This window comes from Taudactylus pleione, unplaced genomic scaffold (assembly GCF_031769625.1).
Source record: "Taudactylus pleione unplaced genomic scaffold, aTauple2 ptg000236l, whole genome shotgun sequence".
In the NCBI taxonomy this organism is placed as follows: domain Eukaryota; kingdom Metazoa; phylum Chordata; class Amphibia; order Anura; family Myobatrachidae; genus Taudactylus; species Taudactylus pleione.
In genome coordinates this window covers 5,549,377-5,571,205 of record NW_028284638.1, presented here as the reverse complement: position 1 = coordinate 5,571,205, position 21,829 = coordinate 5,549,377, and the positions used below count along the sequence as shown (strand labels likewise).

The 21,829-nt window shown below is 45.4% G+C and overlaps 1 protein-coding gene across 1 annotated transcript in view; it reads left to right on the top strand.

Annotated features, from left to right (window-relative positions):
* Positions 1–21,829, top strand: part of ARHGEF38 (Rho guanine nucleotide exchange factor 38) — a 115,637-nt gene that overhangs the window by 84,707 nt on the left and 9,101 nt on the right. The window contains exons 10-12 of the mRNA XM_088479478.1: positions 2,092–2,412; positions 13,811–13,951; positions 17,229–17,427. Coding sequence (XP_088335604.1) covers positions 2,092–2,412; positions 13,811–13,951; positions 17,229–17,427 — 661 coding nt within the window. The remainder of the gene's footprint in view (positions 1–2,091; positions 2,413–13,810; positions 13,952–17,228; positions 17,428–21,829) is intronic.

The window sequence follows — 21,829 nt, the reverse complement described above, 5'->3', positions numbered from 1 at the left end:
GTATGCAATGTCCCCAGTTGTGGTCCCTCTTATGCAGGCCCATAGTAGTGCCCCTTATACACTACCCCCAGTATTGGTCCCCCTTATGCAGCCCCCCATTAGTTCCCCTTATACAGTACCCCCAGTATTCAGTGCCCCCAGTAGTAGTCCCCCCTATGCAGTGCCTACAGTAGTGGTACCCCCTATGCAGTGCCCTTTACATATATAGTGCCCCCAGCAGTAATCCCCCCCATGTAGTGCCCTCAGTAGTGGTCCCCCTTATGCAGGCCCCCAGCAGTGATCCCCCCTATCCAGTGCCCCTTATACAGTGCCACCTGTAGTGGTCCTCCCTATTTAGTGCCCCCAGTAGTGGTCCCCTCAGTGCAGTGCCCCTTTTGCCCCTAGTAGTAAGCCCTTTATATAATGCCCCCAGCAGTAGTTCCCCTTATGCAGGCCCCAGTAGTGATCCCCCCTATCCAGTGCCCTTATACAGTGCCCCCTGTAGTGGTCCTCCCTATTTAGTGCCCTCAGTAGTGGTCACCTAGTAGTAAACCCCTTATATAGTGCCCCCAGTAGCAGTCTCCCCTCCAGTAGTAGTCCCCAGTAGAGGTTCACCCTCCCGATGCTGTCCACGATACGGCTCCGGCCACTGCTCCCACCGCCACCGCCGCTGCACGTCAGTCCTTCCGGGCTGGCGCGCTCTGCATAATGGGAGAGACGTCATGACTTCTCTCCCATTACCCACTGCAGGAGCCGGAAGGCGGAGCTCATCAGTGAGCTCCATCCCGGCTCTTGCAGTGGGCGCTGCAGCAGTCAATGAGAGTCTGTCTGACTCTCATTGGCTGCAGTTTAACACACACATCGCTGCTGCACTGGCGGCAATGTGTGTGTTAAACTGCACCGCCTGAGCCCGCCTCCCACCCTCCTCCTGGCACAATTGGGTAAGCGCTCAGGGGGAGGGAAGGGGCTCGGCTGTGCAGCACAGGACCGGCGCTGTGTAAATGTGTAGCGTTGACCGCACACACTGCAGTTGGCACTACACTGCCTAACTAGGACGGGCCGGACCGTGGCCGGCGGTAAAAAACAAAAAACAAAAACCCCACCACCACCACCCTCGCGCCCAGGGCTTGTGCCCCACTCACCCTGCCCTAGTTATGCCACTGGTTCTCAAAGATAATGAGCTGAGTCAATGTTTCTCAGATTAAATATAAGAGGCTAATAAACTCATACAGAAAATCATGTCCCCAATTTATTTTTGCAACATGATTCTACAAGCTACTGAATAATGGGGTGTACTTACTTTACACATATGGCTTTTTTGTTCAATAAACCATCAAAACTAAAATCTGTTATGGGAAATTTATTACATGAGATGTGATTTATCATATATTAGGATTAGTGGGTAAATTTACTAAGAATCGTGTTGGTCCGAGATTGCAAACTCGGGTGAAAATATTGTTTTTTTCATTTTGGGGAGTTGAATTTGGCCGTGTTATTCCCGCAAAATCGGCCGTTTGTAACACTAGAAATGAATACACCATTGACTCAAATCGGAAGTACTTTTCATTCACTTCAGCATACCACGGGAATTTACCATTATTCGTTTTGTTGTATTTGGACGTTTTTGATCAATCCTATCGGTGTTTAAAAATGGGACAAATCAGGACTAACAGGAATCTTAGCAAATTTACCCCTAGGTGTGAAATAGATGGGGCCGATTCACTTAGCATCGCTGCAATGATTGGTTACACATATATTTGCCAGTTACTGTAGCCACTACAATGCAGATTGTCCTGCACACCTCTATGGATGGCAAGCTTGGCAATGTAGGGGTGCTTCTTGGTGCCGTTCTGGCACATTGCAGCTAAATGAGTTAACTCGGATGATTGTTATTTATGTTTTGAAATGTAAAGAAATACTGTTAGTGAGATTTGAAAGAGGGTGTACATTCTTTTACACATAACAGTATGTGTATTCAGCACAAGGAATTGGTCATATATGAAGACTGACTCAGGCATACTAGTTGTTAGCATTATACAAAGGATATACATTTGTACAGAGGGACAAAGTAGTCTTAGCCTAAATAATCTTCATATTGTCTTTGTATCACAGGCCAGCAAACTGGAGCGACTAGTTTCTGCACCACTTTGTGCTCTACAATCCATGTTCGCCATGCCTCAGAAGCTGATACAGAAGCGCTACGATAAACTCCTGGACTACCACAGCTGTCTTCAGAAACCAGCTGATGCCCATCTAGATCAGGCAAGGAAGGACTATGAGGCCCTTAATGCACAGCTAGTGGAGGAACTGCAAGTGTTTAATAAGGCTGCACAGAAAATCATGTTCAACTGCCTCTACTACTTCATCAACCTTGTGAAAGAAATCATGTCTACTGCATTGGAATCATGTTTGCGCAGTGCTGAAATCTTTCCAGTAAGTAAATAAGACACTTGAAAAAAAGTTTTTATTTTACTCTACATCCTGCAGTCTCAATGATCTGCCACATTTCATTACATTACAAACTGGTACATGGAACTATCACTAACTAACTGGTAAGATGCATATACACTGGTCTGATAAATCATATCTATGTCCAGTTTGTGGGCAAATTTAACGGATCTGGACATTTCTGTGGTTTCGTTAGTGTGGTCAGATGATGGACACACAAAACTAAAACTGTGTGGAGTTTGTATATTCTCCCTGTGCTAACGTGGTTTTCCTCGGGGTACTCTGGTTGCCTCCCACACTCCAAAAATATACTGGTAGGTTAATTGGCTCTCAACCAAAATGACCCCTAGTATGTGGAAGTATATGCGTGTACATGTGGTAGGGAATATATATTGTGAGCTCCAATGGGGCAGGGACTGATGTGAATGGACAAATATTATCTGTAAAGCGCTGCGGAATATGTGTGCGCTATATAAATAACTGGTAATAATATTAATAATAATAATAATTGTCCATCTACATTTTTCACCAGTTCCAATCAAAATCAGACATTGATAGGGATCAGTGTTTATTTTGTCCCATAGATATTGCGAGTTAAAAATAGTGCAGAAAAGTTGTGGGTTCATAACAGTAACTCGTATATGAAATTTCAGCTCGGTCGGATAATTTTTACTATCCCCAGCAGACACTTGAAGTTTTGAAAATTTCACACAAATTAGGATATTTTGTAATCATGTGAAGGCACGATTTTGTGGCACATATTTTGGAAATTCAGTTGTTTTTAGGTGAAAATGCTTCAGTTGAACTCAGGTGGATACAAACCTTCGAGGTAGATGTTTAAGAGGGGATCAGTGCCCCCCCCCCTTCCGAAAAAAGGTAAAAATATTGCAATTTTCCACAAAATGACATCTTTGTCGCGTGTGCTCCTGAGATCGACTGGCACTATTTTCAGATATTCTGACTTATAAAATATTATTTTATAGGAGGTAGGGATAGACATTGGAAGCCCACCATGAAATGCTGGCTGGTCTTCCACCATTGAAACATTCGATGCGATGGTAACTAACTATCGCATCAAAAGTATTCAATGGTAAAAATTGTTTATGTGATTAGCGCATGCGTAAAAAACCCTGCAGTGCAGTTGGCAGGGGGTAGGATCGGGGCGTGGATAAGGGTGGGACCCGGAGCAACATATTGTGTCCTTTCTAGTGTAGCTAGCAGCGCTGCTATGCTGTGGGGACTGGAGAATACACTATGGGTCTCATTCAGACCCGGTCGTAGGCGCCAATGCGCCCGCAAGCAGGTAGATGGTCCACACAGAACATGCGTACGACGGAGCCGGCTCCGTCGTGCACATGCGTGAGACCCGGCTAGTGACGGGCGCTCCGTCGCTAGGGGTCTCGTAGCAGACGGGGTGAGCTGTTGATGTTGAGTGATAGCTCGCCCCGTTTGCTGGGCGGGCCAGGGGCGTGCACGGCCAAACAGAGGCGTTCCAGTTGGAACGCTTGCCGTTTGGGGGCGCCCCACTGACATCATTGATGATGTCAGTGGGAACTTCATGCTCAAACAGAGCAGGAAGTTCCCTGGGGCTTACGAGAGCCCAGACCCAACCTTAGGGTCTGGTCGTAAGCCCTGATGGTCGCGATGGTGATGACCATCACGACCATCACCCTGGTCGGTCGCTAGAGCTGTGGGTGGTAACCCACAGCCTAGCGATCGACCAGAAGGCGGCACTGAAAAAAGTAAGTGGCCGCCCTCATTAGTTACCATCGCATCAAACGTTTCAATGGTGGAAGTCCAACAAGTGCCAGCAGACATGTGGCACCTGTAACTTCACTGTAAAATAAATAGCTAAAAAAAGACAAAACATACACACCGTGACAATATAACTTTATTACACATACCTATCAATTCACACTAGGGGTGTGCACCGGCCACTTTTCGTGTTTTGTGTTTTGGTTTTGGATCTGGATCTTTCTTCGTGTTTTGGATCTGGATTGGTTTTGCCAAAACCACCCTTCCGTGTTTTGGGTTCTGGGTTTTGTGTTTTGGATCTGTATTTTTTTTTAAAAAAAGCATAAAAACAGCTAAAATCACAGAATTTGTGGGTTTTTCTGCTCCTATGCTATTATTAACCTCAATAACCTTAATTTCCACTCATTTCCAGTCTATTCTGAACACCTCACACCTCACAATAGTATTTTTATATCCAAAAGGTTGCACCGAGGTAGCTGGATGACTATGCTAAGAGATACGAGTGGGCGGCACAAACACGTGGTCCATCTAGGAGTGACACTGCAGTGGCAGACAGGATGGCAGCTTGAAAAACTAGGCCCCAAACAGTACATAATTCAAAGAAAAAAAAGAGGTGCAAGATGGAATTGTCCTTGGGCCCTCCCACCCACCCTTATGTTGTATAAACAGGACATGCACACTTTAACAAACCAAGCATTTCAGCGCCAGGGTCTGCCACACGACTGTGGCTGAAATGATTGGTTCGTTTGGGCCCACACAAAACAAGCTGGCAATTAATCTGTCTCTGCACAAACTGGCTCTAAGGAGGCAAGATGTCGTCCTCATCCTCCTCATCCACCGATTCCTCACCCTCTTCAGTGTTGTGTACATCTTCATCCTCACAGAGTATTAATTCGTCCCCGCTGGAATCCACAACCATAGGTCCCTCTGTACGTTCTGGAGGCTGGTCTCCCTGGAAGAGTTGATAATTCATTTTATGAGCATCATCTTCTCCACATTTTGTGGAAGCAACCTCCTATCGCTGACAAGGTTCCCGGCTGCACTAAACACTCTTTCGGAGTACACACTGGAGGGGGGGCAACTCAGGTAAAATAGAGCCAGTTTGTACAGGGACCTCCAAATTGCTTCTTTTTCCTGCCAGTACAGGTACGGACTGTCTGACATGCCTACTTGGATGCTGTCACCGATGTAATCCTTTAACAGACAGACGCACGCTTGTCGCTGCTGCTTTAAGGATGCAGGGCTACAGCCCACACATTTCACAAAGACAGAAAAAAAAAGAAGAATATTTTTATTGTTTGTGGAGCGCACTTTGAGGGTTACACCACCCTTTAACAGACAGACGCACGCTTGTCGCTGCTGCTTTGAGGATGCAAGTGCTGCTGCAGCCCACACAATTCACAAAGACAGAAAAAAAAAGAAGAATGTTTTTATTGTTTGTGGAGCACACTTTGAGGGTGTCACCACCCTTTAACAGACAGATGCACGCTTGTCGCTGCTGCTTTAAGGATGCAGGTGCGGCTACAGCCCACACATTTCACAAAGACAGAAAAAAAAAGAAGAATATTTTTATTGTTTGTGGAGCGCACTTTGAGGGTTACACCACCCTTTAACAGACAGACGCACGCTTGTCGCTGCTGCTTTGAGGATGCAAGTGCTGCTGCAGCCCACACAATTCACAAAGACAGAAAAAAAAAGAAGAATATTTTTATTGTTTGTGGAGCACACTTTGAGGGTGTCACCACCCTTTAACAGACAGACGCACGCTTGTCGCTGCTGCTTTAAGGATGCAGGTGCGGCTACAGCCCACACATTTCACAAAGACAGAAAAAAAAAGAAGAATATTTTTATTGTTTGTGGAGCGCACTTTGAGGGTTACACCACCCTTTAACAGACAGACGCACGCTTGTCGCTGCTGCTTTGAGGATGCAAGTGCGGCTACAGCCCACACAATTCACAAAGACAGAAAGAAAAAGAAGAATTTTTTTATTGTTTGTGGAGCGCACTTTGAGGGTGTCACCACCCTTTAACAGACAGACACACGCTTGTCGCTGCTGCTTTAAAGATGCAGGTGCGGCTACAGCCCACACAATTCACAAAGACAGAAAAAAAAGAAGAATTTTTTTATTGTTTGTGGAGCGCACTTTGAGGGTGTCACCACCCTTTAACAGACAGACGCACGCTTGTCGCTGCTGCTTTGAGGATGCAGGTGGAATCTAGACGGGATTTGGAACCGGGGACACACTACCTCCATCAATTGTCTAAATCCCACTGCACTAATGGCGGATACCGGACGCACGTCTAACACCAACAAGGCCTCAGTTATACGTTTTGCTTCAGGATGACTGCTGTCGTACTTCATCCTCATCGCTAGGGACTGTTGGAGGGTCAATTGTTTAGTAAAAGTAGTGGTGTTCCTACTTCCTCTCTGGGATGATGAACAACTCCCAGCAGCAGCAACAGCACTAGGAGGAAGTGCTTCTTGATCTTTCCCTATTTTATTTTTTATCAGAGAAAGTTTGGTCCTCCATTTATGTTATATTGATATATACGTGCGGCTAAGGCGCACACAAACACAGAAAATATTTTTTTATTTTTGCTGGAGAGTAGTGCACTTTGTGGGTTACACCACCCTTTAAGAAATGAGCCAGCCGGCTCTTTACTTATGGGACACAGGCGCACGCTTGGCGCTGCTCCTTTGTTGATGCACGTGCAGCCACAGTGCACACAATTCACAAACACAGAAAATATTTTTTTATTTGGTTTGGAGTGTACTTTGGGGGTTACAGCACCCTTTAACGGTCAAGCCAGCCGGCCCTTTACTTATGACACAGGCGCACGCTTGGCACTACTTTGTTGATGTACGTGCGGCTACTGCGCACACAATTCACAAACACAGAAAAAATTTTTTTATTTGGTTTGGAGTGTACTTTGGGGGTTACAGCACCCTTTAACGGTCAAGCCAGCCGGCCCTTTACTTATGACACAGGCGCACACTTGGCACTACTTTGTTGATGCACGTGCGGCTACTGCACACACAATTCACAAACACAGAAAATATTTTTTTATTTGGTTTGGACTGGAGTGTACTTTGGGGGTTACAGCACCCTTTAACGGTCAAGCCAGCCGGCCCTTTACTTATGACACAGGCGCACGCTTGGCACTACTTTGTTGATGCATGTGCGGCTACTGCGCACACAATTCACAAACACAGAAAATATTTTTTTATTTGGTTTGGAGTGTACTTTGGGGGTTACAGCACCCTTTAACGGTCAAGCCAGCCGGCCCTTTACTTATGACACAGGCGCACGCTTGGCACTACTTTGTTGATGCACGTGCGGCTACTGCGCACACAATTCACAAACACAGAAAAAATATTATTTTTTTTAGCACTTAGGGGGAGCACCCCTGATGGACAGAGCACCCCCTGGACAACACTACAGCACCCCTTTAGGACTGGGACACTGCACAGGACTTTGGAGTGGACACAGCCCCTATGGACAACTGACTGCACAACACAGTCCAGCCAGCCCCTATGGACTTTGAAGTAGTGGACACAGCCCCTATTAACAACAGCAGCACAGCACAACACAGCCAGCCCCTATGGACTTTGAAGTAGTGGACACAGCCCCTATGGACAACAGCAGCACAGCACAGCGCAACACTACTCTGCACTACACTACACTACACAGCCCAGCCAGCCCTAACTCCCACCCTCCCTCTTCACTGTCCACAGCCGAGTGAGAAAATGGCGCCGACGCGGGTACCTTATATAGGATCCAAGACCCGCGAGACCCGGAAGGCGGGATGATGACATTTTGCCTCGATTTCAGATCCGAGTCAGGCGGGAAAAGTCGAGCCTGACTCGGATCGGCCTCGGATCGGGGGGGCTCGGGGGGGTTCGGATTTCAGAAATCCGAACCCGCTCACCCCTAATTCACACATACTTACCTATACCAGATGTGTATGTCCCCTTGTCCAGTAGAATATCCTTAATGAATGGCTCTGCAAATAAAAAATCATACTCACCTATATCCTGGCGCTGGTCTCCGCAGTAATACAGGAACTTGGCAAAACAAAAAATCGATTTTACACGAACCACGCAACAGCTATCAGTATGTGTGTTGCCACACATACTGATAGATCATGAATGCCAGCTGACGGGTCTGAACGGGGCTTTGCAGTCCCATCAGCCAATCAGCGGCTGCGCTAACTGTAGAGTCACACCACGTGGGAACTGTCAGTAGCTGGAGCCAATCAGCGGCCGCTCTACAGTCAGTGCGCCCGCTGATTGGCTCACGGGACGTGCCAGCTCCGTGCATGTCCTGTCAGCTGGCATTCAGGAGCTATCAGTATGTGTGGCAACACACATACTGATAGCTGTTGGGTGGTTCATGTAAAATCGTTTTTTTTGTTTTGCCAAGTTACTGTATTACTGCGGAGACCAGCGCCAGGATATAGGTGAGTATGATTTTTTATTTGCAGAGCCATTCATAAAGGATATTCTACTGGACAAGGGGACAGACACATCTGGTATAGGTAAGTATGTGTGAATGGGTAGGTATGTGTAATAAAGTTATACTGTCACGGTGTGTGTTTTGTCTTTTTTTAACTATTTATTTTACAGTGAAGTTACAGGTGCTGCATGTCTGCTGGCACTTGTTACACAAGTGCAAAATGGCAGGCATGCTGGTACTTGTAGTTCCACTGTAAAACACAATAGTTTTACATTATTTGTCCCTCCCATTACCTCCATACCCACCAAAACAGTGGTATGGGGAAGAGCCCCGGGCTTCAGCGTAAGCCTGTGATGCTTGGGAGGGGAGGACCCTTATTTGGGGGGTCCCCGACCATCCCGAGATCACCGGCTTGCGCTGACCGATATGGGGTGCTAATGCTTTGGACCTGGAGCCCCGGTGATTAGGTCTCCGGGCTGTGGCATTAGACCCCAGTTGGTTGGGTCTGGTGCTGGTGTTAAATATAGGGGGATCCCCACATTTTTTTTACCCCTATATTTAAAACCAGAACTGGTCCCTGCAGCCTTGGGTTGGTTTCAAAATAACGGTGGAACCCTACACATTTTGTTCCCCATATTTTTAGAAACCACCACTGGCTGGCAAGCCTGGGGCTGGTTTGGCTTTTGGGGGGGCCCTATGTCTTTTTTTTTTTTACTTCTTTTTTTCTTTAAAGATACAACACAATGGGAATTTTCGGCAAATATTCCAGGGAACCCCCTAAACATGTGTAGACATGGGGAATCACCATTTTTAACTCCTGAAGGAAGTCGGAGTTTCAAATAGCCGTGGCAGGTGCATTTTTGCAGAATTTAAAAAAAATGCGTTTTGGGACTTAAAAATATGCTAGTAGCCATTTTCATGTACCCCAAATTTGATGGGACCATTTTTTAAAAACAAAAAAAATAAGCTAAGTGCTCTTCTGCATCACTTCTTCAAAGTCGGGAAAAAAAACACCAGCCGCGGCTATTTAAAAACCCGACTTTCTTTTGCAGCCAAAAACGGGGGTACCCATAGTGATCCCCCATGTCTGGACATCTTTAGGGGGGTCCTAGGATTATTTTCCAAAAATTTCCGTTTTTTTACGCCGATCCAAGTATTGCCGGGTCCCTTTTTCACCTACTTTCAAATTGAATACGGGGATACGTGGGCACGCGCACGATACTTTAACGCCTGCAAAACAGGCAAAGTCAGCGTTAAGTCCGGGCCGCGTTAAATTATTGCGGCTCGGATCATATTGAATGCGTGCCTTAAACATTTACCCTGCAGGTTTGTATCTGAGTTCATTTGAAGAGTTTTCACCTAAAAACAACTTATTTGCCAAAATATGTGCCCCAAAACCGTGCCTTCACCTGATTACAAAATATCCTAATTTGTATGAAATTTTCAAAACTGCCCGCTGTGGATAATAAAAATGATCCGATCAAGCTGAAATTTTGCACGAGTTACTGTTATGGACCCACAAATTTTCCGCACTATTGGAAGTTCGAACTCGCAATTTTGTGTTTTTTTACTTACCCACCCTAATAGATACAGCAGTATGTGCCTAATTTTTGTCTAAAACTTCCAATTTGGCTTTCTGAATTTCAGCATGTTTGAGCATAAGGATGTGATTACCTTATATAGCCTGTGCAAAGTTGGACTTACACACAGAAGGTAAAATTTACTAAGCGACGGGTTCTAAACCCCGGCGGTTTGGTGGCGGTATGACGGCGGGTTCTATTCTGTTCTAAACCCCGGGGGTTTGGTGGCGGTTTTGCAGTGGTTTCTAAATGACAGCCCTGTTCTATTCAATTCTAAAATGTGTTTTGACTGCGGTTTGGCGGCGTTTTGCTATCTGCAGATTTACTAAGGCCAAAACCGCTGCAAAACTGCCGTCAAAACACATTTTAGGATAGAACAGGGCTGTCATTTAGAAAACGCTGCAAAACCGCCACCAAACCCCCGGGGTTTACAACAGAATACAACCTGCCGTCAAACCACCACCAAACCGCCGGGGTTTAGAACCCGCCGCTTAGTAAATTTTTGCCCAGAGAGTGATTTCAAGTCAATAAAACAGACAGAGAAATTTAATGTTCACCCTTCTGACAACAGGATGGATGGTGCACTTTATTTAAAAATCGTCTCCCTTTAAATGGCCACATTTTTATATATAAATGTTTGCAGTCACAATATGCCCCATAAATGTAAAAACAGAATGAATTTTAGACATGCTGGCACTGGTGATTCACACTTTTAAGCCTTGTGAGTGAAATTCTAGTGATAATAGAAATGAACCAATATAGCAAGCCAGCATGTGTTTCTCATCTCCAGCGTGTTGGCCATTTCAGACACATTTCAGTATGTTCACATCTGTTGGGTTCCAGACTTGGATTAACTCCCTCTCTCCTGGAGAACCTGGGCAGTGAATGATAATTAGCACAACAATGCCTTCTGTGGTTTTGTATTAGCAAGGGAGATAAACAATAGGATGCAAGGAGTATCAGCAGTCACATGGGTCTTAGTATACTGATAAGCCACAAAAAGAAGGAGCTTATCTGTGTTGCCTCAAGCTTATCAGCTTCCAGTTTATATCCTGCTCAATCCCCACAGAGCTGAGCTGAATTCCAAACACCTCTGTATCCACATAGCCACAGCCAATCACCTTGCTCATATATCTTCCGCCTGTGTAGTGTGAATTCTTTTATTTTACTTGACATTTATTCATAGCAGATAATCATCCCAGGAACAAAAATCAGCTCCAGGAGACAGGACTGAGGCTTTTTGTGGAATATTTGCTACGGAATACATGTATGTGTGTGCTTATATATATATATATATTATATATATATATATATATAGATATATGACCTATGTGGGTGTCCTATGTTGGGTCTTACAAATGTAGAAATGTACACTAAGGAACTGCAGCATGTCCCCGGGGCTGGGGCACCTGTGCATATTTCCGCAGCCTCCATGCACACCCCTCCCCAGCTGCCAAACATGACGATGAGCACTGTCCTCTTTGCATAATGTACTACTGTATGTATTTCCTGGGCTTCCTGCTGAGCTTTCTCGCCTTGGTGCCCCTGTCTGAGAACAGCGCTGACCTCCATGTGAGTTACCTCATGTTCACCGAGGTGTGTGGCTGAGTGGGAACATCACACAGGTGAGGGAGTACTTCACGGTGGAGAAGTAATGGCCGGAGTCCGCCTGCAGGTTCAGTGAAGAGATGGACATCAGAATCCGATGTTTACTAATCATCGATGTTTTTGTTTTTATGGTAGTGTTTTAGAGGTCTGATGTTTGCCACAATCAAATGTTTCAATGTTTGTTTGTTTTTAAATTCCTGATAGCTATGCCTCCCCTAGCTCCTTCCTGGCTACTATATATCTGCATCAGAGCCTCTTCATGGGTTCGTTGGCGGCAGTCTCTCTTTGGGATGTAGTTATGAGACCAGCGGCAGCGATGCCACCGGTCTAAATTGCAACAGGGGAAGCCCGACAAGGGACTTAAGATGCCTAAGACATCGATAAGATAAGACGAAAAGATAAGACGTCGAAATACAGACGCCTCCCTTAATCTTGACGTCGGAATCCAGAAGGATGGCTGCCCAAATGAGGTAAGTCCGAGGTGTCCTTAGCATTAGCCGCGGGGGGGGGTTAAGTTTAGGTAGCATAGCAAGTTCAGCGTTAGTTTTTTTGGGGGGGAGGTTAGGGTTAGGCATCCCTAGGGGAAGGGTTATGGTTAGGCACCACTGGGGGGGGGTTTCGGGTTAGGCACTAAGGAGGTAAGGTTAAGTTTAGGCATGAAGGGGGAGACTTAGATTTAGGCACTAACGGGGAGGGTTAGGCTACAAGAAGGGAGGGTTAGGGGGAGAAGGGAGAGGGTAAGTATACTGACCCGACCCCTGTCGGGATACCAACCATCGGGATGCTGCTGTCGGTATTTTGACAGTAGGCACCCAACAGCCAGTATTACATACCGATTCCTTCTCATTCTCTGTCTGCCTCAGATGTGACCCTGCTCAGTCCTTGACTCCCTCTCCTCTCTAGGCTGCTGCTAAGCAACAGGGCACATTGCTATCTATAAATGGCTCTCACTGTCTCTTGGTGTTTCTCTTGCTGTTTTATCACCCTGGTCAGCTCCTATACAGCAGCTTGGTGCAAGTTTATTTCTGTGACTTTGCTTCACTAAAATCATCATTGCTTGGCTCCCTCTTGTCCCAGATGAATGATTCATACACCTAAACCTTTCTTGACCAATGCTGTATAGAATAGTGAAAACCCTATCAAAAGCCGTCCAGTGGTTCAAGAGATTAGCCGAACATATATATAGTGCTATTTTTCAGCATGAACCTCTTATTAACTATGACGTAATGTCCTGGGCCGAAGTGTATTTTCCACAAGTTAAGTTTTATTTTAAAGTCCATTTTCAGTGCCTTTTATCTAAATACAAAATATATGCATATATATAAATATTTAATTTATATATAATTGTGTTTCTATAGCTTCACCCCCAGTAGCTCTACCCCCACTTCCTGAACCTATTATATATATATATATATATATATATATATATATATATATCTGGTAACAGAGGGAATCTGTTTGTTAATGCATTCAGATGTTGGACTGGTACATAATCCTTGTGATTCAGGGGTGAATTTTCTAGTCTGGGGTTATCAGATCCTTGTGATTTCCATTAAAATAACCCTGACAACATAGATAGCCCTTCATTACAGTTACATGTGGATGTGTCATAATTCATGTTTGGAGAGCGTTATTCTCAAGCAGGCCTCATACACCATCATACTAATCTCGATGTTTTATTCCATATATTAGGGGTCTTGTGCTATTAGAAGGAATACCATCATTCTCTAGATAATAGGGAAGATAGTCATTACCAAAGAGCCTTACACAAAGTAGCTGGTTCCTGTGGCTGGACCCATGGGCACGGTCTGCAAAACCCCCTGGAGAACCTGATCTACTAAATGGAGGAAATATCTGAAAACATGCATACATTTCATGGAAAACAAGCTCTTGTTTGTATGTAAAATGTTGTATGCTTTGGATGATGTCATTCATGAAATCCATGTTCTAATAGAATGTTCTTGGTCACTTGTTTGCTGACAGCTGATCTCTGCAAATGTGAATGAGGTTCAGCAACGAATCATGGATGAGCTGCAGAATCTAAACTTTATGAAGGAAAACAACAATGGTACATTCATTGAAAGAAAACTGAGCTTCGAGAGGAAGAAGACACTATCTCCCCTGGTAAGATAGACTCCCCTATTTGCAAAAAGCTGATTGATATTGTGAATTTTGGTTGAAAATGATTTGCTTCCTTGGTTTACCTATAATTAAGAAACCCCATAATTTCTATTACTACTTGTTGTATTTGGTTATCACAGTGTATCTGTGGTTGGTACAGTCCCAGCATCTCTTCATAAACAGCTATAGCAACAGTGACATCTCCAGGTTATAAGTAGGTACTACCCATAGCCAACTTACTAGAAGAGAAATACTATCGCAAACTAATATTTATAACAAAACTTTTTTCTTAATAAATCTAAATGTAAAGTTCAGTGTTATTAAATTACACAAGAAAAAGTAGTTACTTTTTAAGTTTTCATACCACAGAATTATACAGTATTATACCATCACATGTCACAGGAGTGTGTCCTCGAAATTTCCTAGTCCACTATTTACCCAGAAATATGAGTTCGATATGGTGCATATGTGCTCCCCAACCATGCTCTGGTGAACAGCCACGGCCGGCCCGAGCCAATTTTTTTTGGTAAGTGGATAGATTTTGGCGCCCCTTAATGGACCTTCATCTCAGCTCACTCATTTCCCCCGCATGGAGCCCCTCACAACCCAGCACCCTCATCACAGCACTTCCCATCACAGCACCCCTCATCACAGCACCTCACAACACCCCTCACCACAGCCCCAGTCATCACAGACCCTCTCAGCCCCCTCATCACAGCACCTACAAGCACCCTTACCATCACAGCCCTTCATAGCACCTATCACCACAACCCCTCATCACAGCCACCATATCCCCCTCATCACAGCCCTTCATATCCCCTCTACACAGCCCCTCCATCACAGCCCCTCATCATAGCCCCTCTCACTCTCCCTCATCACAGCCCCTCTCACTTCCCCTCATCATAGCCCCTCTCACTACCCCTCATCACAGCCCGCTCCATCACAGCCCCTCTCACTCTCCCTCATCACAGCCCCTCTCACTCTCCCTCATCACAGCCCCTCTGACTCCCCCTCATCATAGCCCCTCTCACTACCCCTCATCACAGCCCGCTCCATCACAGCTCCTCTCACTCCCCCTCATCATAGCCCCACTCACTCCCCTCATCACAGCCCCTCTCACTCCCCCTCATAACAGCCCGCTCCATCACAGCCCCCTCCATTACAGTCCCCTCCATCACAGTCCCCCCCTCAGATTTGGCTGCTGGCTCCAGGCTGTCCTTAACAGCGGCAACAGAGGACTGGCTGCGGGAGACTGGTCTGGCAGCGACGTCGGAGGGCGCCCTCCTGAGTGCTGCGGCGCGCTTGCGAGGCAGCTGTATCACAGTGACACAGTCTGCCCAGAGGCCGCTTTGCATGTACTCGGCTGCGTAACCTGCATATATATGTAAAACTGGCCCTGTAAACAGCACACACATGGAGAATACAGTCACCAAATATATTGTCTCTACTGTATGAAGAAGGCAGCGGCCATACACTGGGGCTAGGTTTGCTATTTTTCTTTGTCCTCCAAACAGCTTTATTTACTATGCAGGGGGGTGTAAATAAAATCAGCAGTGACATAAGGTGATGTGTGCCGGCTTTCAATCCCTTAAATCGCATGTGGATTAGAACAAAACATCCTTTTCAACAACGGCCAGTGCTGCTAATTATCAAGTTAATTCCCAGTCCTCTAGTGAGGGACTGAACAACAAATATCTCTGATGGATGAGAGACCACTTGACTGGACTTTATAGAGGTTTCCGGGTAACACATGGAGGCTACTTGCACAGTGTTCTCTATAAATTCCATGTAGTAGCATTTCTAGAGAAGAGGGGCCCGTGTGCAGTCTCCATCATGGGCCCCCTCCTCCCAGTCTGGCGGCTGGCAGCGCCATTTTCCCTGTCCATTTTCCCTGTACTGCGCACAGGGCCGTAGCTAGGGTAGTGCAGCCGGTGCCATCGCACAGGGCACCACAGGGCAGGGGGCGCTGTTTGGGCCTGTCAAATTTCTGTTTATTATCATTCTTGCTTTTAGCTTCCTCTTATTTCATCTCATGGCCTCTCCTATCTCTTTCCTGGCCCTTCCAAATGAAGCCATGGCCCTATTTTGGGTGCATTATGTCCCTTTGTAAAATTAGGTGGGCGCCAATGCTCTTTCTGGCACAGGGCACCAAAAGTCTAATTACGGCTCTGACTGCACATGCGCAAAACGATGGGAAAATGGCCGCTGCGACCATTTTCCAGCCGTTTTACAGTGCTGACACCAGCGCCAACGAGGGACTCCAGAAAGGTAAGTATAATATGGGTACAGGGTGTGCAGTGCGGGCCCCCCCTGGACCCCGCGTGCACTGTGCACCCAGCACCAATTATAAATACACCCCTGGTTCCATGTGCTTGGATTGTGCAATCTTGCATTTATCACAAGGATCCCATCTATTTATTAGGGTTTATTCTCCATCAGTGCTTGAAGAACAGAGCAGAGCTCACATTCTGCAAGGTCATCTATTTAGTGCCTTGTTATACCTTATCAGGTAACATATACCATTTGTAGATGTCTGGTTATAAATAGCTGCCCTGGTAACCCTGGGTTTAGTGAAAATTAAATAATGGCAAAATTGCATCTACCATAGGGTAGCTGCAATCTTCGATATTGTGACTGTTGGTGCAGAGAAGGTGTATCTTAGTCATACTTGCCTGCTCTCCTGGAATGCCTGGAAAAGTGGGCAAGTCTCCCAGCTGGCCGCCACCACCCCTCCCCCCGTACCTCTTCTGTAGCTGCCCACTTGAGGGCGTTCTGCGCTGAATCGCACCATCAGCATTGAGTAGCGAGGTTGGGGCCACGGTGAAGCGATTGCTTGATCTCGTCCCCACTCCACCCCCGATGCTACGTCAAGTCCCAGCCACGCCCCCACCTAAGCCACGCTCCTCACTATACCAATCTGGCAGCCAGAATGTCGGCAGCTACGGTCTTAGTACGTGCTGCAACAGAATACCGCCGATGCCAGTGGGTGTCTCAGTAGGCTGAGAATCTGTTGTGGTATTTGCTGTAAAAAGATGCAGTAGCGGCTACAACTGTGTCCACCTCTGTATCAGGCCTATTGTATCCAAGTGCATTGTTGTGATATGTGTAGATAGCATGCAACTGTCCTAGAAGAGTTACCACTGTACGTGATCTGCATGCAATGCCCCGCTGAGCTAGCATAAACTATTCTTCTTTAAGTTGACAATTAAATTTTCTATTTTACATTAGCATGTTTTCTAAATGCATCAGTCAATAACTTCCCCGTTTGTGTTCCATTAAGCCCGAACTACCTCGTCAGACTGAGATTCACAGATGCAAGCTCCTGTCTACCTATGGCGTGGATAAACTTTACCAGGCAAAGCGCAAGTGCAATGCTTCCCAGGACCTTGATATAGATCTGTATGAGGGGGAGATGGTGGCTATTGTGGAGTACAAGGACCCTTTGGGAAGTACTAGCAGGTGGTTTGTGGACACAGGAAGTAAGTAACAAAACGCTCAATCAAATATTGACTTTCTTTTTGTGTGAACATCAGCCTGTTCCATGCTCTAGGCACAGTGGGTCTTTTCTTACTCAGCAACTAGAGAATTTGGTCCTTCAGTAATTGCTGAACATTAAACATCCTCTGAATATTTATTTTTACAGCACCAGAGTAGATCTCCTAGTTTCAGTCAATTGTAAAATGATGCATTGTTTATTACATATAAAGTAACCATTTCCTGGGTAAAATTTGGCACCTGTAAAATGTTCTCTCTAACTGTGCAATATGGAAACAAAAGAGTTAAACACTGAGAACTCCACCCTAAAGGGCTATATGGAAATCCTACTGTTACATAGCAAATCTACACAATAGAGTTTTCCTAACAAGTTTTAATGCGCTCATTTAAAGATTACTGTAGTTCAGCTTTTGACATTACTTTTTCCACCAACACAATTCCTATTGACAGCAGCTCAGTTGTGTCCTCTCTGCACTGTGACCCTGTGCCCTTTCTTGTTTTTTCAAACTGTTTTTATTTTGGATATATTAGATACAATATATAAACTAATGATAATTTCCTTAATAGGCCCATTACACATGCAAGTAACGCTAGTTTCTCCATGGTGATTGTAACAAGCTCATTCATTATTAGGGGCCTGAAGGGGCCGCCTAGTATTCAGAAAACTCTGCTTGCGGAAACCAATGCCATCTTCAGATGCAATTGTCAATCAGCAGCCTAGTAGTAGTAAATCAGTCCAGGTATAAGTAACCACAGCTAGTTTTATTAGAAGCACAATAAATAAATAAAACATAAAAGTAAATCCTGGTCTGTCTGGCTAGAACAAAATGATTCTCTCTCTCATCAACACTAAAATAACATTTTTAAGGACATTTTCCTTAAATACCGTTATTTTAGTATTCATGAAGTATCTTAACCTGGAGATATTAGTGATATGTCCTATGTTAAGTCCCCCTGCGTTAATTTCCACACTTCCCATACATTAGTATGGGGGTATGGAAATTATGGTATTCATTATATTCCGAAAATTATGTATTTTCGGAATTTGATGGAGTTACTATTCGCCACTGTGAGGTAGTGAATAGCAGGTAACTTACCTGCTTCCAGCTGGTGAGGTCCCCCGGCGTCTCCCTCCGGCGCTCTGGTCCGTCCGCTGTCTCCAGTGGCTGTTCTGAGACGTGTTCTCCCAGCAGAACACAATAAAGTTTAGAAAAAAAAAACTTTTTTTTTTCTAAACTGTCCTGTGTGCTGCTGGGAGACCACGTGTCAGAACAGCAGGACGGAGCCGGAGGAGCTGCAGCGGGCAGGTAAGTGCGGGGACGGGGGGGAGGTATGCGGAGGGGGAAGGGGGACACAAAACTACCGCAGCTGTAGGCAATGCTACGTGTGCGCTGGTTTTATAGGTGTAAATGCGCATGCGCAGGACAGATTACAGCTGCGGTAAGTTAGTGTAGAGAGGGAAAACTATCTATTTCCCGAAAAACTGTCATCGCAAAAATGACAGCTTTTCGAAATAGATAGAATTGTTAGGTATGATGAATAGGCCCCTCAGTGAGAAAGGACATAACATTCCTCTCACAAAACAGAAGCTCACGGAGCTTACATTCCATAATCATAGTGTCTCCCATAGTGTCTCTGACCTTTTCCTCAGGCAGTGAGAGACTGACTACAGACTGACACACCCTTTATCAGCCTCTCACAGGTGGTCTGGCAATCAAGGCTGCTTATCAGCTTCTGTCTACCAGACAGAAGCTAAAAACCTGGGGCATATATATCTCCTCTTGACAAGCTTTCCAGTATTTTTGTCACTATATACACTATATATACAGTATATGCTGATTCATACGGGATACGTTCAAGATGCCAGCGGACGGATCCTGGACATCGATATAACGATGCCAGAATCCCATTGCCTGTCAAAATGCAGAGGCCGCCATCTTGAAGAGGGTAAGTTTGCACTTAGCCTGGGAATGGGGGGGTCAAGTTTAGAGACCTCCCAGGGTGGGTTAGTTTTAGACATTGACCGGGGAGGGGGGGGGGGGGTTAGGCATCACCATGGGGAAGTTAGGGTTAGGCACCCCGTCGGGGGAGGGTTAGGTTCAGGGTGTGGGAAGGGGGGTTAGGCACCACCAGGGAGGTTAGGCACCACCAAGGGAGGGTTAGGGGGAGAGAGGGAGGGTTAGGGTACTTACCAGCCCCTGTTGAGTTTATGCACCATCGGGATTCCAGCGTCGGGATGTGAACCGCCTGCAATTGATCCACTGGCATATAATACCCATTCTGATTCATACAACTACACAATTGTCTCAATATATAAAGCCCTGAAAACTGTTGAGGTGTGTATACAATTATTTATAGTGGAACACAGGTTATAAATAGTAAACACCAGCAGAATCCAGATACAGCAGACAGCTCAGGACTTAACCAGAAGTTTGGCTATTGTAGTGTATGGTTGTACAGCCGTACTTACAGTTACATACACTCAGTATCCTGAATAGAGCAGAGCTTGAGTGCAGCATACAGAGGACAAGCTGGTCTTGTATGAGGGTAATGGTGCACTAATACATCAGTATAGGCAGGATATATTGCAGGGTCACTATTGCTAAGTGGAACACGTCTGTGTAACAAGATTTTCGAGTGCATTTGCAGAAGACCAAATGGTAGCCATCTTTGTAAAGGAGAATGCTTCACTTATGGAGCATTCATGGAGACAGCGCAGTAGCTCACCTCATATTTCAACAAAGACCACCTATGTTATGCCAGCAGATTCAGGGCCTGATTCAGAGGTGGACTGTAATGCAGCCTCGACTGCATCTTTTTACGCAACTTTACTGCGTATTTATGTTAATGCCACAGTCAATGGGATTTGTACAGAGATGCTCAATGGCTGCAACTGGAATCCACCACTTTGCATGGTAATTTGCACCATTGGACGCCCATCAGTAGCACGATTAAGCATTAGAGCAGTCCCATGGTTTCTCAGAATGTCCATCGGAAAATGGCCACTGGTGCCAGTGCAACTGCAAAAAGAGTAGCAGTCACTGCCCGCAACATTGCCCGCGTCTATCCACCTTCGCCCCCGATTACCACCGAAAATGTCTGCTTCTGCTTCCAAATTTGTTATACTTCTCCGGGCGATAACCATTGAGTCGCATGCGCAGACTGCAAACATTGGCCACTTGCGACTGAAATCAACACTGTGTCCACTTCTGAATCAGGCCCTTAGGCAGGTCTTAAATCAATGAGAATTATAGTTCCTTCCCAAGGATGCAGTTATGGAAAATATTCAGTCAAAAAGCAGCACTTGAAGTGATACATTACAATAATTGTACTTGGAGTGGTCAGGCAAATCTTCTCATGAAAGTGGATACAATATCCGTGAAGATGCAGTGTAGCCTGTAAATGAGTTGTACATTGATGGTGTGCCTTTAAATGTATAAGTCCACATCAGGAAAACAGAGATGGTTGTTAAAATGGTAACATTTATTGCTTAAAACAAATGCACACTCACAGTTACATATAGGTACAGGGTCTGGTACTAAACAATCAATCTTAAGTCCCCCTCAATTCTTTGACTGCTGCCGGCTCTAACTATTTGGGAGATTTGGAGAGAGATAAAGTGGAGAGAGATTAGTACCAACCAATCAGCTCCGAACTGTCATTTTTTTAAACACAGCCTGTAAACTGACAGAAGCTGATACGTTGGTACTTTATCTCTCTCCACATTTTCTTTCTCCGATCTTTGTTAAATCTCCCCCATTTAGTGTAAAAATAGTGGTTTACTCTTAAGGTGAATACACACCTGACAGATATATCTGTAGATGATGGTCATTCATACACACTGAACGGCCTTCATCTGCTTGTGCCCTCGGGTCCCGGCGGCAGGACCCGGTGGGCGTGTTGGGGGAGTGTCCCATCCCCCTCCTCGCGGCTGCCGCTGTGTGTGTACCGTACACACCTGCCAATGGACAGATATGTCTGCAGACATATCTGTCCATTGGTTGTGCAGCACAGCCAATGCAATATGTTGGTGAACGGCGACGTTCACCGACATATCGCGGGTACACACTTGCCGACGGCCTGCAGATATATTGGCCGATCAATTGATTGGCCAATGTATCTGTCAGTGTGTACCCAGCATCACTTGCTGGAAATCTGCCGTGCAGGCTGTAAGTATTGATAACAGTTCCTGCACATATCGCCAGGGTTCAGACTGATTAATCCCTCTTACTGTACATACTGTATGTTTTCCTTCACTGGATGTCTCTTTGTCATACATGAAGGAAGCCCTCTTAGTTAAATAGTCTGGAGAGAGATAATATTGCATAATTATGGTGCATACTGTATGTCAAAGTATCTATAGATTTAGCAGTAATATAGTATTAA